The sequence below is a fragment of the Mercenaria mercenaria genome, chromosome 12, assembly GCF_021730395.1.
Source record: "Mercenaria mercenaria strain notata chromosome 12, MADL_Memer_1, whole genome shotgun sequence".
NCBI lineage: Eukaryota > Metazoa > Mollusca > Bivalvia > Venerida > Veneridae > Mercenaria > Mercenaria mercenaria.
In genome coordinates this window covers 70,962,057-70,978,343 of record NC_069372.1, presented here as the reverse complement: position 1 = coordinate 70,978,343, position 16,287 = coordinate 70,962,057, and the positions used below count along the sequence as shown (strand labels likewise).

The 16,287-nt window shown below is 32.5% G+C and overlaps 1 protein-coding gene across 1 annotated transcript; it reads right to left on the bottom strand.

Moving 5' to 3' along the window:
- Positions 1 to 389: 389 nt before the first annotated feature.
- On the bottom strand, positions 390 to 15,436 carry LOC123533842 (carbonic anhydrase 7-like). The gene is made up of 7 exons (XM_045315757.2): positions 15,230 to 15,436; positions 8,241 to 8,270; positions 6,832 to 7,005; positions 6,501 to 6,646; positions 5,131 to 5,284; positions 2,133 to 2,290; positions 390 to 1,661 (listed from the first exon to the last, which is right to left on the bottom strand). The coding sequence occupies exons 1-7, from the start codon at positions 15,276 to 15,278 to the stop codon at positions 1,410 to 1,412; spliced, it is 963 nt and encodes a 320-aa protein (XP_045171692.2). The 5' UTR covers positions 15,279 to 15,436; the 3' UTR covers positions 390 to 1,409.
- Positions 15,437 to 16,287: the final 851 nt, after the last annotated feature.

Here is a 16,287-nt window from a genome sequence, read left to right as displayed (position 1 = left end):
ACGACCATCAACTATTTCAACATGGTCTGTTCTGTTTTCCTAGATGTGACGGGGAGGGACGGTGGGGAGGGGAAACAAAGCTACGTATTCCTATATATCCCCACCCGCACCCCAAATTGGTGGGGGTATAATTAATTACTTACAACTGTCGAGTATCTACACAGCTCGGCAGTCAAATTTGGTGGTGCCCCATTGTATATATTTGTTTTGTCCATATTTATTAGCTGTTTGTTTTACACTATGTATATTTGTGTATACATCGTCTACTCATTCAGACATACACTGCTGTAGGATTTCGTTTCCGTTGGGTTTGTATGTATGTTACTCCTTTGTCCGTGTTTATAAGAAACACCAGTTGCATTTTGTACAAAAACAAACACATGCTAAAATAGTTTTTAGGTATTTTTATTTGACGAATTATGTCGGTGATATTAAACGGAGCACTAACCGTATGCTAACACTTCAAACAAGCGGGCCAACATACATGCGTGCTGTTACAATAAATAAAGCAAAAACATTACAAATATCTTTGCTATACAAATTATTACATATTGTACAAATTAACCCTTTTCCGGCTTCATTTTTAGCATACGCTTACAGGCAATATATGACTGTTTCTTGTTATATATGGAGTATCTATCAAAATAAGTATTTTCCGGTATTTTCAGCCCGATTTGTTTAATGGATCATTTTTTTGAAGAAAAAAAGTATGTCCTTAAATATTTCCAGGTTTTCAAACAAACAAATGCAGCTATATCAATTGTGCAAGTATATCTGAATCTCTTGTCATTTGTTATTAAACGAATTAACAATCTAGCACATGTATAGAAGCAAAACGATTAAAAATGTATATCTATGATGTAAGTCAATGTCCTTGAACAGTGAATGCATTATTCACATACTGACAATATACTGACTGCCAGTTATTCCAGCTGTAAGTCAATGTAAACAAAGTGTTTCTTATGTTGCCCTCTGTCATACTTGTCTCCGAGTGTTGCAAACATCAACAGCGAGACACCCGGTAGTTCTAACTGGGCTCCTGTACTGAACACTTATTACGCGACCATTATCAATATACGATCACGCTGAATGCAGGGAGTATACTTTCGTCCGTTATAAAAAAAATACAGCTCACGATTGAGCATATGTTTACAAAAAATACAGTACATACAAGTACATACAAATCTGTTAAAACTGATCATCTATCTTTCTTTGTAAAGTAGAAAATTACAGAAAAACCTAAAAGGCATATTTTACATTTATCATGACCTTAAAGTTACAATTTTCATCTGACTACTGAAACTCTCTCCATTTCTTCAATTTGGGTGAAACTTTGTATTCAAGCACCCCTCGAACGTTCTTTTTTTTCCATGGCTAAGAAAGTAGTCCCATTGTAACGGGTAAAACAGTTAAGCAAATAAACACTTTGAGACAACACTTATTATGATAACAAACAACGCGGACGCCATATTTAAAGAACTGCTTCCGGTTGGATCCCATTCGCCGTCAGTGTTCTTATCGTTATAGCCAGGTTTAGACTGATCACTCGAGCCAGTTTCAGGCTTCTTCCTGACGTAGATGCGTCTGCCATTGAGCCGCTGTACAGGCCGGAAGTTATCTGTGATGTTTGATATGGAAGATAGTGCCCGTAATTGCTGGAGCTGTAATAAAAATACACATTTCTATTTTCTTCAAATCTATATCAAATAAGGAGAAAAAGGCATTGTTTTTGTTTTTTTTGGCAATAACTATGAAATGCATGCAACATTACTGTATAACTAATGAAAACCAGTCATGGGATCATTTAAGCTTTTGAATGGCGGATATTATTTGTTCACGTCTTGTATTACATATCGGGAACTGAATTTTTTAGTCAAAGCTGTGGACACTGTTTGTGGAACGTAACTGCATGATGGTCAAGAAACATGTACCAGGTTTTATCAAGTCCGAAGTCGGACGCAGAAGCAAGCACGGTAGGCTTAGTTATTGGAGTGTATGGTGGAAGATTATAACAGTGAGACATAATTACTCCTACATACAATTAAAGTTTCACTGTTGCTTTTTATAGCACATTTTAGGAACTCTATTTATAAAAGTAGATTCGTGGCATACGCCATTAGTTTACAACGTACCTGAAATTCTGAGATTTCTATTGGTTCCCTAAACACAGTCCAGACGACACTTTCAGAGCAGGGGGGCGTGGTTAGACTGCCGCTATAACGGTAATATGTTTCATAGTCATCCGGAAGCAACTTCTTCAACGGGAATGGACGGACGTTAGCGTAATCACCTGGTGAAATGAAAACGGGTTTGATAAACAGACATGCACACAACATTTTCTTAAAATGTGTTAAAATTACGTTACAAATAAACATGGACACAATATGGGAGAAATGCAAGCGGTCGGTGCGCTTTTCATACTTTTGCTGTAAAATAAAGTCCATACAGTTACATTCTTTATGTAATACTTGCTCTAAGCATAATATTTGTATTTTTTGTTGTTGTTCATGATGAGCAATAAAGAAAGATTCATGTTGATCCATCCATTTTGAAGCCACTTAAACAAAACATGAGGCGTGCTATCTCGTCTTAATACTTCGAATTATGACATCATTTTTACTTGGCCTAATGAGATTGTAAATTAGATTTCTGATGAAAGTTAATGAACGCAATTGTTCGCATTTTGTTGGAAGTCGCTTATTTATTCATCATTTACCTTTGCATGATGAAATTTCTGAAATCGTGCATTACATTTTAATATTTAAACAAAGTCGTTTTAAATTTATCCGATCAGCAAACCCGTGACAAAATCTTCGCATTTTAGAAGACATGTTCGGTATTTAACTAGAGCGCCAGTACATCCCAGAACAGACATGTATTATATGCCCGAATTTAGCGTATATTTGATAGCTTGGGCTTTAACTTAAAAATTTCATTTTGATTGTTCAAGTCTACAACACATCCGGTTTTTTGTCTTTCTAATGAAATATTTGCACATTCCCTAACATTAATCTGTCAGCAAATCTAGATACTATATTTAGACATATCCACGAAATGATATGGCGTTATTTCCATCATTTTTGACATATTCCGCAACAGTAATTATATCTCAGTGTCTAACAGCAATTAATCTTGTGCAGCATTCGCACAAATTACAGGTAAAGTGACAAAATAGACAATTAAATACAGCATATGCAGCCGCCTGACACAATGCAACATATACACTATATCACAATGACAAGCAATGAAAGTGTTTGCCCTGAAATTTACTGACCTATTCTATAATTAAACTAAACAGTAACAAAAGGTAAATATATGTACTTCCGTATTTAATATGCTAATATATAGCATAATTATACATAATGATGCCGTGCTAAAATTCTGACAAAAGAGACATTTGAGCCGAGAAAAAAAAACGCCGGAAAAGAAAAAAAATATTAAGAAAAATACGGAAATGCCATAAAGGAATGAAAGCGCAAGCGAAATTTCAAGTGTTAAAATTTATGAGCAGTGCAGGAAATATATATTTATTTCTTTTCAGGTAATCCATCTACAACTGTTACAGGTAATGCATAAACTGTAATATAATCCATCTAATTCATTGCCCCTGCAGGTGAGTTTAAGAAACCAAATTAAATATAATGGCAAAGGATGGATTGTTTACAAGACCACCTTTTGATACCTCTCCTCAAAAATGTGTTGATAAATTAAACCCTTTGACCCTTCGTATTGTCTTTAGAACATAAATTTAGAGGAACAACTGCGCGTTTGTCATCCCTTTTACCGAGTTAATTGATTAGTTTGAATTTCATAATAATTTCCTTGTAATCGTTACATATTGGGTATTATTTTATCTGCAAAAACACAATCATTCATTTTGAGCGATTATGATAAAGAAGTTAAATGACGACTTATGAAGTTACAAATTTTGGTAAACAAAATTGTTGGAGATATTGATCACACAAAATAATGGGAAAATATAAACGATTATAGAAAAATACTGTTGGTAAAAAGACAAAAAGAACATTTTGTTTTCAAATCTCGAATCATACGGCGGTTTTCAACATGAAAGGAGAAGGTTCACTTTTGCCCCAAAAATGGCCTAAAAACTAAAAGTATCTAAATTGAGAAAATTCCAAGGATGTTTTTCACCAAGAAGTATTGTTTTATCGAAATGCATTCCATATTTTACCATTTATTCATTATAGAAGAAAACATCTGACGTAAATGAAAATAATTTTACATTACCCGTATGGGAAACATTCATTTTTTATCTGAATGTTTAAAAAATCAGAAATTTTCAATATGGGCACAGCTGTCGGTCACAAGCAAGAAATGGCCAAAGATTCTGTGAAAGAAGCTGGATCTATGGGCAAAATATTTTTATGACTGTGCTAACAATTAAAAACATTCCTATGAGACCTAAATATGGCAAAACTGCCCATTTTCCCGTTCATTTTACCATGAGACTCGACATCAGGAATGAGGTGTCGAGAGTGATTAACATAAGTTGCAGAACTTGCTTCACAATCGACCTAAAATAAATTATGTATGAACTAATAAGTTATATGCAAAATAGTTTAATCCATCAACTCTGGAAAAATCTCATTAATTAAGAGTACTTTCAACTTACAAAGACGGAACATTACTTTTTAATCTCTACACGAACCTTAAGAAAGGAAAATTTATTGCTGTAAGTTCAAAACCTCCTCCTTCCAATGCATACATTATTATCCTACTTTTGTAAGATTAATAAGTCGAGTCAAATGTCAAAATAAATAAGAACGTCGTCAACGTGTGTGGATATATGAACTAATTAATCAATTGAAGTATCGTTGTTAATTGGTTGCCCTTATGCACGAATAAACTAGGAAAAAATCTCTTTCCAATAATTCTTTACATGAAAGATTATCTCGAGATTCAAACTTATCATGCTAGATTCCAAATAATAGTAATACTTTTTAAACAAAGTTAGGTATTTGCATTGCAAGATGACACAGTATACAAATAATAGTAATACTTTTTAAACAAAGTTAGGTATTTGCATTGCAAGATGACACAGTATACTTACTGTTAAGTTAAAGTGTTTGACACTTGATTACCTTAAATGTATTCACTATGACCACTTACCTATATCTAAAAGTCTCAGGTTATCTATGATTGCCTGGAAATACGGATGTGGTTTGCCTATTTGGGCAAAAACGCCAAGAACAGCGAGACCAGTCGGATCTGCCAGTGCATTCGCTATTTTTTTGTGACGAACTGTTTTGTGAACAAAATGCATCTGAAAAAAGAAAAACAACACTGTGCCGTCTGAGATACAACAATGCCCGTTTAGTTTAAATCGTGTCATAGCAAAGAATTTTAGAAGACAAAACTTTCTCTTAAGATATACTGACAAAAGCATCAACTTTCTATGGGAAATACCGATATATGTAGGCCTATGTAAACTAATTTTGATCTGTCCTCGTTCGTTTGAACTAAAATGAGAATTCTGCTGAAAAGAGTGTTTTAAGCTAATGTTTTATTCATGGAATAACTATTATATCACAATGACACATCAAAACCAATTGGTAATTAGGTTAAATTAGTATTTTGAATTCATCAGTTATATGTTTTAATATTTTATTTGAGTCTCATCCGTTTACATTTTGTACATATATACAAACAATAAAAATCATACATATCATCAGTAAATGGCCATTCTATATATAATTACAAGAGACTATCTAAAAAAAAACAAGAGCTGTCCGTAAGACAGCGCGCTCGACTTTTCTCAGTGCTTGACTCTGAATTAGCGTTTTGCCAGTAAAAACATTCCAAGTTAAAAAGGGACAGAACTCTAATCAGAGTTATGGGAATTGTGTCTCCTGGTGTAGACCTTGATTGTAAATAACTATTTAGAGTTTCAAGTCAAAAGCTTTAATAGTAACAGAGATATTTGACTTTTAACAAAAACTTCTAAGTTAAAAAGGGGCATAATTCTGTCAAAAACCAATCAGAGTTATGGGTATTGCTTCTTCTGGTGTAGACTTTGATGGTAAGTAAGTATTTTAAGTTTCAAGTCAAAAGCTTTGATAGTAACAGATATTTGAATTTATCAAAATCTTTAACCAAATATACTAAGTTAAAAAGGGGCATAATTCTGTCAAAATTCAAATCAGAGTTATGGGGATTGTTTCCCCTGGGATGGTAAATAAGTATGTTATATATATTCAACAATGACTGAAAACATCCGGTAACCTAACGCCAGATTTACATTACGCATTTTCTATTTACCATACTTTTGTGAAAATTGAAATCGTTGGTGATTTTGACTTGTATAGATTTATTAAAATCGCCAACTTTTACAATCAAGTCTTCTGAGATTTTACTGCCTTCATGTTATCACACCAGGTCTAAATATGGGTTCAAGACCAATGTACTCAATTTAATTTTCATCGTCATTGTAAAAAGTACACATTTTGTAAAACAAGAGATTTCCAAGAACAAAGACTTACTTCAAGTGGATAAGATTTGCCGTCGAGGAAATGTTCGGATCCAACTCTATCAGAATGTCCCCAGTGGAAGTGAAAGTGTGCCAGAGCATACAGGCCATCCAGTCCTCCACCAGAAATCTTCAGATCACCATGAACACGGACAGTCACTGTAAATACAAGTGTATAAAATTTAAGCTCAAAACGCAATACACCTCATAATTCTGCATCAACCCCATTAAAACTGATCGTTAATTAAATATTCGTCGTCAAATGTCCTGATTTTCTTTTGTGTACTGGAAAAATTCATTTAGTTATTTAATTGTTAAATGAAACGATCATCAACGCTACCTACCTGTATATCCGTCGTTCCATACAGTGAGGTTTTCCATATTGTCTGTGTTGTCATAACCATGAAAATGAAATCCTGAAAGGGTATTCTTTGGCTCTGCCTGGTCATGAAAGATCTCAACTGGAGACTGTTTTGTCTTGGAGCATTCAGGATACGCAGAGCTCCAAAAATTGGGACCTTTATTGAAAATAGAAAATATAGCTATTGAGCTAAATTTGTACCTGGTACCATACGTGTCATATGCCAAAAGTTGGTACGGGTGATGTGATATTATATATTTCAATGATTTTTAATGGGACATAAGTTAGATCTTCGAAGGTCAGTACAGTATAACGAAACTAAAATATGTCCAAGATATAGATATAAGCGTAATTTTATATCTAACATTGTAAATAATACATAGAATTTTAATTTTGCTCTTAAAATAGTATTAAAGTGGTTGACAATTTAAGTTTTACAACTTTTTTGTCGTAAAATGTTTATTTCTTGTCCAAATGATGACAAGACTAATGGTAAAGATTTGCAAATTAGACAGTTTGTCATTGTTGGGCAATAATTTAGCATAAACTTTAAAACAAGTAAAATTTGCGACAGATTACTACTTCGTTGTCCAAAGTTTATGGAGCGCTACCCAACATGGCTTTAACATAAAATCTTAATACCAGAATTTAACATTTACACGAACTGTTTTCTGTTCCTCTTTGGATGAGCAGGCTGAAGTTTATACGTGCCAATTCGAACCTTAGTAATCAATTCTTTTAAACCTTGAAATAAATAAAGTACTGACACACGTTCCCTTTAACGCCCTTTCTAGCTTGTCCATTAAAATATATACTATTGTTATGTTTTCAATGTCAAAATGCACCCGTCGTCCGTAGAATAAGACATAAAATGACTGTTATATTATTCTAAATTTTTTCTTATTGCTTCATCCTGGTCAAATCAAAGGTCAGTTTTCAAATACTTTCATTCAAATAAAGATCCTACACCAATTTACCTAGCCTTGTGGTTTCTCAGGTGTGTCCTTTATATTCATTGATTTTCTCATTAAAGTCGTACTTGACAATTAAAAAAATGTGACAATATAATTGTAATCTGACAACTAATTATACAATGTTGATCAAAGCCCTTGGTTATGATTTCTTGCATCAAAATGATAGGCTATTTTTAGACAATTTATAGCCATATACAAGGATTTTCTTATTATTAAAACCCCTTCTCGAGTAGGGGATATTTTATTATTTTGCAAACATCTGGCACATGTTCAGGCAATATTTAACCATTCGCTATAAGGCAATGGTAGACTGTTCAAAGCAGTTTTGGACAGTTGAATAAACATTTTTACAAGTTGGAAACTTGTGATATTCGTATTATCCCTTTTATCCGGTTAAACAATATAAAATCCAAATTACCTGTTTCGCCGGAGTACGACCATTCACAATCTGTAAAAATAACAGTAATGAATATTAATGAATGATAATGAATAAAGACACAAAGAGACAAAATAAAAACATGATAAATTTGTCTTTAAATCTACCAATGGAAAGAATCGGAAACACTTAAACTTTGAACAAGTAAACAATAAAAGCCAGCTATTATGTCACATTCTTAGCAATAATTAAACATGTGAAGACTCATAAAAAATAAGTTATTATCGCAATTCATAAAAAAGACTTGCTCATATTTGGCCACACGTGGCGACAGAACGACAGTGACTCAGCTAGGTAACTGATGAAATATATAATTATTTACGAAACGTCACTGGTGTTTTATGGAAAGAAAAATGGTCATTGTACCAGTATATAAGACTCATCTTTTGAAAAATTATTATGAATAGTGCTAACTTTGTGTTGAAATAAATCTTATATATATTAAGAAGAAATACGGTATGATTTATGATTCGTACTGCCGCTGCCGTGACTTAGACATGGTATTCAAGTCTCACTAAATGCACCACTGCTATCTTTGTGCATGTGTCAAGAATGTTGATAACAACTGTCATTATTGTGAACAGGAACATTAAAATATTCGTTTTTTGAATAGACAAGTCCTTCTTCTGGATCAGAAATGCCTATTTATTATCAAAAGATAATGAAACATGTGTTAATTCAGATAATGTGTAATGAAACACAAGCAAATGTAAGGACACTAGTCATAGAGCTGGGCAAGCAATCTTCTGAAAAGCGTACAGATGGAAGACATTTTTTTGTGTTCAAATCATCCTTTCCAACGTACATATTGCTGGCATTTAACATTACTAAAAACCCGAAACGTTTGCAAATTTACAACAAAGCATTTTTTGTTTTCCATTTTCTCTTCAATCCTTACATACTTAAGTGTTTAAAGGGACAAAGAGCAAATGTTTTCAACTTTTCTGATTATTTAGACAAACTCCATTCTTAATGTTTCTATTTGGACATAGCACTACATGATGCACCCTCCAGTCCTCTTCTAATATATACAAAAGACATACGGCAAATGACCATGACAGCAAGAAAGACAGGTACATATGTATATATATTTAATTACTGTTTGACCGACGACACGTCCTAGACCACACGTCAAGTACATGGAGTTTCCTAAAAGTTTTTGAACTGAAAGTATTAAAGGGCAGTAAAGATTTACAACTGAAACACACAGTCCCGAAATTATAATTGACATTTTAAAATACATAATGTTTAGGTGTATCTAATACACTTCGCATACATCACCATCCATTTTAGCAACATAATGTACGAGCATGCCTCCCAAATTGAGATAATCTACTAAAATAAATCTCAATGAAAATTAATAACATTGCGCTAATTAATTGAAATTGCATTTTTTGCACAAACATCGTTATTAATGCATAATTAGGTGGTATTAGGTGGTGTATTTCCTTAATATAACTAGAGAAGAGGTCTTTATGGCATGTCAATTCATCTTAGAGTGACATATTTATGTTTTCGAACGAGAATGTATTACATTGTGCATATTGTAGATATTTTTGCATGAACTTTATATTTTATAACGTATATATCAGACTCGCTAAATTAACGCACTGGGGAATCGCTGTTATCTGCAATATGATGTGTACTGTAATTCCAGCCCGCACATGCGCTCTGCAATACCGGGCGTGAGCATTACGTATTTCGCGGTCTACGTCAGCCTTTTAATATTGCTCACGTGTGATTGCGACTGCGTCACCAATGCAGACGTAGGCTAAACCATTTGCATTTAATTTAAAATATTTTAAGGTGATAATAATGCTATAACCATGTCAACAAACTTGCTGTTTCTGCAGGTTCCTGTGACAGATCCTCCACCTATTGTATTAGGTATCGGCGGACCCACGATCTATATGACCGTTATGGAAAAACATCATTTTACCGGTGACATTTGACGAAAAAAGGCATTTTTACATGCAATAATGAATTAAACCAAAAAGAAAAACAAAAACATTTTCATTACGATATGAGAGCCTCATTATTGCACCACTGTTCAGTTTCAGTTCTTTGCTAATTTATTAGTTGTATACATATTTTGCAACATAACTGTTATAATTACATTAAGTAGTTACCTTATAGCAAGATGAACATGAAGAGGTTATGGAATGCGTAATGAAGCATTAGAGAAAACTGACAACCTTTATATACTTTATATGTTCAACGATTTTTACTACCTATACTGTTTACATGTTGATTAATTGAATTTTAAATTAAACATCAGCCTCAACATATAATAATTTATTTGATTAGATCGACAGAGTAAACGCCCTGTTGTCAGCTTTTGGTATTTTATTTTAGAACGACAAGCAAGCTGCTGGTGTTCCTTTAACCTTGTTTTTACTTATGGTTAGTTATAAAACAAATCGTAATTTTGTAAATAAATGTCTGATTGATTGATTGATTGATTGATTAATTGATTGATTGCCAAACTGTAATTCTGTAGTGCCATAATGATTTACAGTACAATTTAATAGGTAAGTAATTAAAAAATAACACTGATTGATAACAATTTTTGATGTTTCGAATCATATTAAATATAGTTAATGTATAGTATTTTAATCAGTACGAGTACAATGCAGTTAACGTGAATGGTGCGTTGCGGCTACATAGTATTTTGTTTTTCTAAATAATGTCGTTGAAGAACCCTAAGTATTCACATTTGTAGCTAAATTTGGAAGAAACAATCTAGATACATATAAAACTTCCATATACTGATGTCAAGTGATAATGTGAAACCTTTACCTTACGGATTAAAGAACTTGTAGTAGTGTGAAGTAACTGGGATTATAAATTGGCACTTTGGCTAACTGCGCAATTGTATTCAAAATTATTTTTATATTTTAAGTCCATATATGATTTTTGCATGTTGAGTAAAGAAGTGCAGTGGTTGTTGCATGTATATAAATGTCGCATAGATATGTAATGTATATTTTTTAATATTTTTGTGTGTAGTTATGCTGTATGTAACGCATGCAATATTTTGCTTTGCATGCACGTTGTGCTCTCCGTAACGGGAGAAATCAAAATAAAACTTACGTGAAATATAACGTCCGTAGAATTATGTCATATAAAAATAATATTAAATACCCGTATCTATTGTTGATTTTACTTCTAACTGAAAAACGTTCTTTTCAATAATACTTTTTGGCAAGTCTGCAATGTTAAAGTGCTGTCTGGTAAGCAGTTGTCATGATTACAGTCAATAACAATACAAGTTAAATAGAAGATGAAAGCTGCCGAAACGGGTGTGACCCCCCGCGTAATGCGGTCAAACGTCAAATGTTAATGTCTAAAACAATAACGTCGTCGGACAAGCGGACAGATACCTAACGTTACGTCAAGAAACAACGCCCTGCAGCTGTTTATTGTGTATTGGAGTTTGCAATAAGTATTTTGACACATTTTTTGACAGTTGCTGTCATGTAGTAGTTAATAAATATGTTAACTGCTCATCAGCTAGTTAGCAATGAATTTTATTATTTATTATTTAAAAGAGTACAATGACCGTTCCTTTTGTTTCATTGTTAAGCCAGTTTCTTGAAAGTACATTTTACCGCTTATTTTATTCTTCTTCCCTTTAATTTGAAAATTATATATTTTCTCCTATTAGATAAGACAAGAAAATTAGATTACGGAACATTTCTCACACTAAAACGAAATTAAAGTCCAGGGCTTACTATTCAAAAGACTTGATACCATTTTTTAACCCTATTGACTGACTAAATTTGCATACCTTCTGTAGTTGAAAGAACTTTTTGGACACCTTTTGACATGAGCTATTTGTCAAACTCAGAATATGTTAAGAAGCACTCAAAAATCATTTGGTAATGTTTATCAAAAATGTGATATTATGACAACAACTTTATTAGGTTGCTCTGACAAGGATATGATTAATACATAATTAAGCTTTTGAAAAATACTTTTTGAGGCAGTTTAAAAGCCAAACTGCTGGTAGTGCGTCGCTCATAATTTTCTTCTTTGGAAATGTACCAAGCTCCTTTAGAATCACTGTAATATCAGAAAGCAAATAAATTCACACTCCTGAACCTATTCACGAGAAGATAGATTTAGACAGTCAGCATCTGAATTAAAAGCGGCGACGCCGTATCAAACGTTGGACAGAGCATAAAATCATAGCATATATTTGCAATTCGTCAACAAATACCTTTCTGCTTTCTAAGCTGTTAAGATTTACATAAAAACCATAATTTATGCTCGTTAGAGCTATTTCAGCGCTACAAGGCGGACATAAGCTGTATTAAAATCATACTGGATCACGAACTATTTGTTTGGTTTACCACATATGGCAAGGAAAACACCTAGTGCTTTATCATGTACAATGTAACAACTCAAAGTTGCAATTTCATGAATAAGATATTAATATAAATAATAAAACTGTCTGTTTGTATTCGATTATGATGTTCGGCAAAATGTGTGACCCAAATGACCTAGGGACACATTTTAAAAAAATGTAACCTTGTATGTCTATTTGTATATATTTACAAGGAAATAAAGTACATACACTAGAATTCAATGCAATCGAATTAATCATTTAATGTCAACAGAATTAAACAGATTTTCTAAGCAGAATAATTTACCAGGAAACAGAATGTTTAAATAATCAATACCACACTGAAAATATTCTTCGGAGCGCTTTAAATAGCAAAACAGTCATTGGCCCATGGAGCATTTTGAAAATTAGGTCTGAAAAAGTTATAGACAGAGAATAGACCTATGTTTTACAGAGAAAAAAAAATATATTCTTCTCTTATGAAAAATGACTAACCAGGAAATAAATCTGTACGCGAATTTATTACATATTTATTACATATCCCCTGCAACGCCCATTCAACAAATACTTCTTTTTGTATTTTTGTTAATGATAATGTTAAGATTAATACACAAAAAAAATCTACAGTTTTTTTCCCTACATAAGAAAATAGAAGCAGTAATATTTTAGCACTAATGTTTATTTTCATCATAATAAATGTGTAATGCAGCGTCCATTTAATCAATGTGACACCGTGTATTTGTACCGTTTTCTTATCTTATACCTTTGCCCTCGTTGTAAGAACAGTATATTCTACTGTCATTTATTTGGCAAAAAGTTAAACCTTTTACCATAATTGTTGTACTAAAGGTGTTTCTTGACCCCTGTTAAAGGTAATCTTTTTGAAAATGATATATCTAAGTCATTTTAACTTCGGTTGCAATGTGTCAATTTTTTCCTTCACTGTACAGCGTAAGTAACATATAAGTATCCGTATTCAGTAATCATCTCCAAAAAAAGGAAGTTTTATTTAACCCTTTTCTTAGTCATTGACACAACTCTGCTTCATCATGAGTGTCAAACGTATGCTAAAAATTAGCCCTTTAAAAACACCAGGATATAAACGAAACAGCCGCTGAACAGGTTGAACATAGCAAATAAAGCTTGGATGAACACTTAAATGAATGCTGTAAGCATTTATCAAACCCAGTTTATGTTATTTAGTACCGTTTTCCAACATCATTTCAATAACATGCGTTGACCAAAGGTAATTGTAGTACTGAGAGGAGGTAATTTGGTATACAACAAATATGTTCCTCTGCTCGATTAGTGAATAATTTTAGTAAAATCATCGCTGGAAGAAAATGTAAAAATTTATAAAATTGTGCCATCTGTATCATTGTGCTTACATGTCAGCGCTGACTCTTAAATGTCTCCAATGAATGTCGCTGATCCCTTGAAACTGTCTGTAGGCGTTTTATAACGTTTTTCTACTTTCAATAATGAATAAGAAGCAAGGGTCGGGACTTTATGACTCTTAACTAAGTGGGTATGTTTTTATTTGCAAAATTGTGGTTGCGTAATGATAACAAAATAATATGTCAAGAGGTTGCATCTTAGGTCGTGACATTACTTTTATTTCAGCTGTCAAATCGGCCTTTGTCATTTTCATTATGTATGTACATACGAAAAAGTGTCGAAATACAGTTATCGATACATAATATGATGATATTTCAATGTTCACGCATCTGATCGTATGCCTTAAATATTCCTAATTCAATTAAGAAGGTTCTTCGTTAAAAAAAACAAAAACCTATCATAAAAACAAAATAAAAAAAAACCTATCATAAAAACGTTTTTTACTGCAACACATTAAAGAACTGTACATACATCTTTTTTCAATCCCTTATCAAACAAAACACAGAGCACAGTAAATCGCTTGAATTCAATCAAGGTCGAGTGCGTATTTCGTTTTTGCAAAAGAATTTGCCAGTACAAATTTCAAAAATAATTGCTTTAATTTGTTCCTTAAAATGTGTTAGTATTAAGATTTATTCATTTACCTCTTCATGTACGACATATAATATGTTATAATACAGAAAATTTACACATTTCATTTAGCAAAAAGATGTTTTCCTTCGAGTTTCTTCATTATGTCCAAACTATCTGTCAATAATTTTCTTCAAATTTCTGCTGTCACGTTTAACTTATCTACAGAATAAATACGGATATAAGAATCTGTATAGGTTGCAGCATTAAAGCTGTAATGTTTTATCCAAAATAAGTCAGGCTTTTATAACTGCAATTCAGCATTGGATCATTTTCCTACTGAATATTTTAACCCTCCCATTTTACCACATAAGGTTATTTTGGTGGCTAAAATATAACAGGTCTCTTTATATAAAATATTGAGCAAACTGAGAGTAGAATTGTATCCGAATTTTTTTAAAGATAAAATAATTACAAATGTATTTTTATATTATTTGCTACGTTTGGCGTATTAACAAATTTAATACAAACATCAAACACAGTAACATAAAACAGATAAATATCTACTGTACTGACATTTGGCAAAATTGTTTTCACAATGAAACATTTAATATATTTTGCTAAAATAAATATATATACATTATAAAGTACTTACACACTGAACTTTGCTGTAAAACAGCAATTATCAGCAGGAGACTTCTCATTTTTACAAATGTCCAACTCTTATATTTTTCTGTTTGGGAAGAACAATCCAAAAAAATGTTCAAGTTCACTCCCGAAGTCTGTACTCCGGCACGTACAGCGCTCAGATGTATACTGGATCTGCAAACAGAGAACGGACAGTCTAAATAACGTTCCAAGCGAGGCTCTGCTAATAAATCAAATGCACTTTAGACAGAATTACGACATAACTTTACGATAGTGCGACCCATTAACGACTGACGATTGTCAATCTGCAGTTAATATATGGCAGACTATACTCATTGCCTTTCAACACGCTCTATTGAATATGTTATAAAGCAATACACAGACTCATTATTTTTATTTGATAATTTTTTATTTAGACATGTCAGCTATATATTCGCAACATCCTTTTGAAGTTAAGTAATCTCTCTTGGTCTAACAGTAAGATGGCGGAAAACACTGTTTATATCAAACCCATAGATGGTATCTTCTTCAATTTAAATAAAAGAGAAAATATTTAATATTACTGTAGCGCTACCGTGTAGACCATTAACTCTAGAAAAATGGTTTAAATAAACATTTCAAATCTTTAGCAAATTTAAATACCTTGGTGTTGACAAATTCTTCTGGTATCATAAAGATCCTACGTATATATCCTGTTGTAAATGTATTTCGCGAGTCCCTCTTATTACGCTTTAATATAAAGAAACAGGATCTTGTACATATTTATATAAACAAAATTACGTAAAGAAAGTATAGAAACAAATAATATAGGAATAACTCCATTATATCTATAATATGTCACGGTTAACATACTAGAAACGCATTATTTTGAAGTGTAAACATTTGCATACATGTGTTGATGTGTATCACATGTCGTGCAAATAGAAATAAACATTCTTTTTTTGTGCAAAAACCGCAAACTTTCGTTAGGTAAATTATACTTAATTTGCAGATTTATTGTTTTCTGTTGATTAATGATCTCACTGTTATTGGGTTGCCTAAGAACATTGACCGGTAATTAGTGTT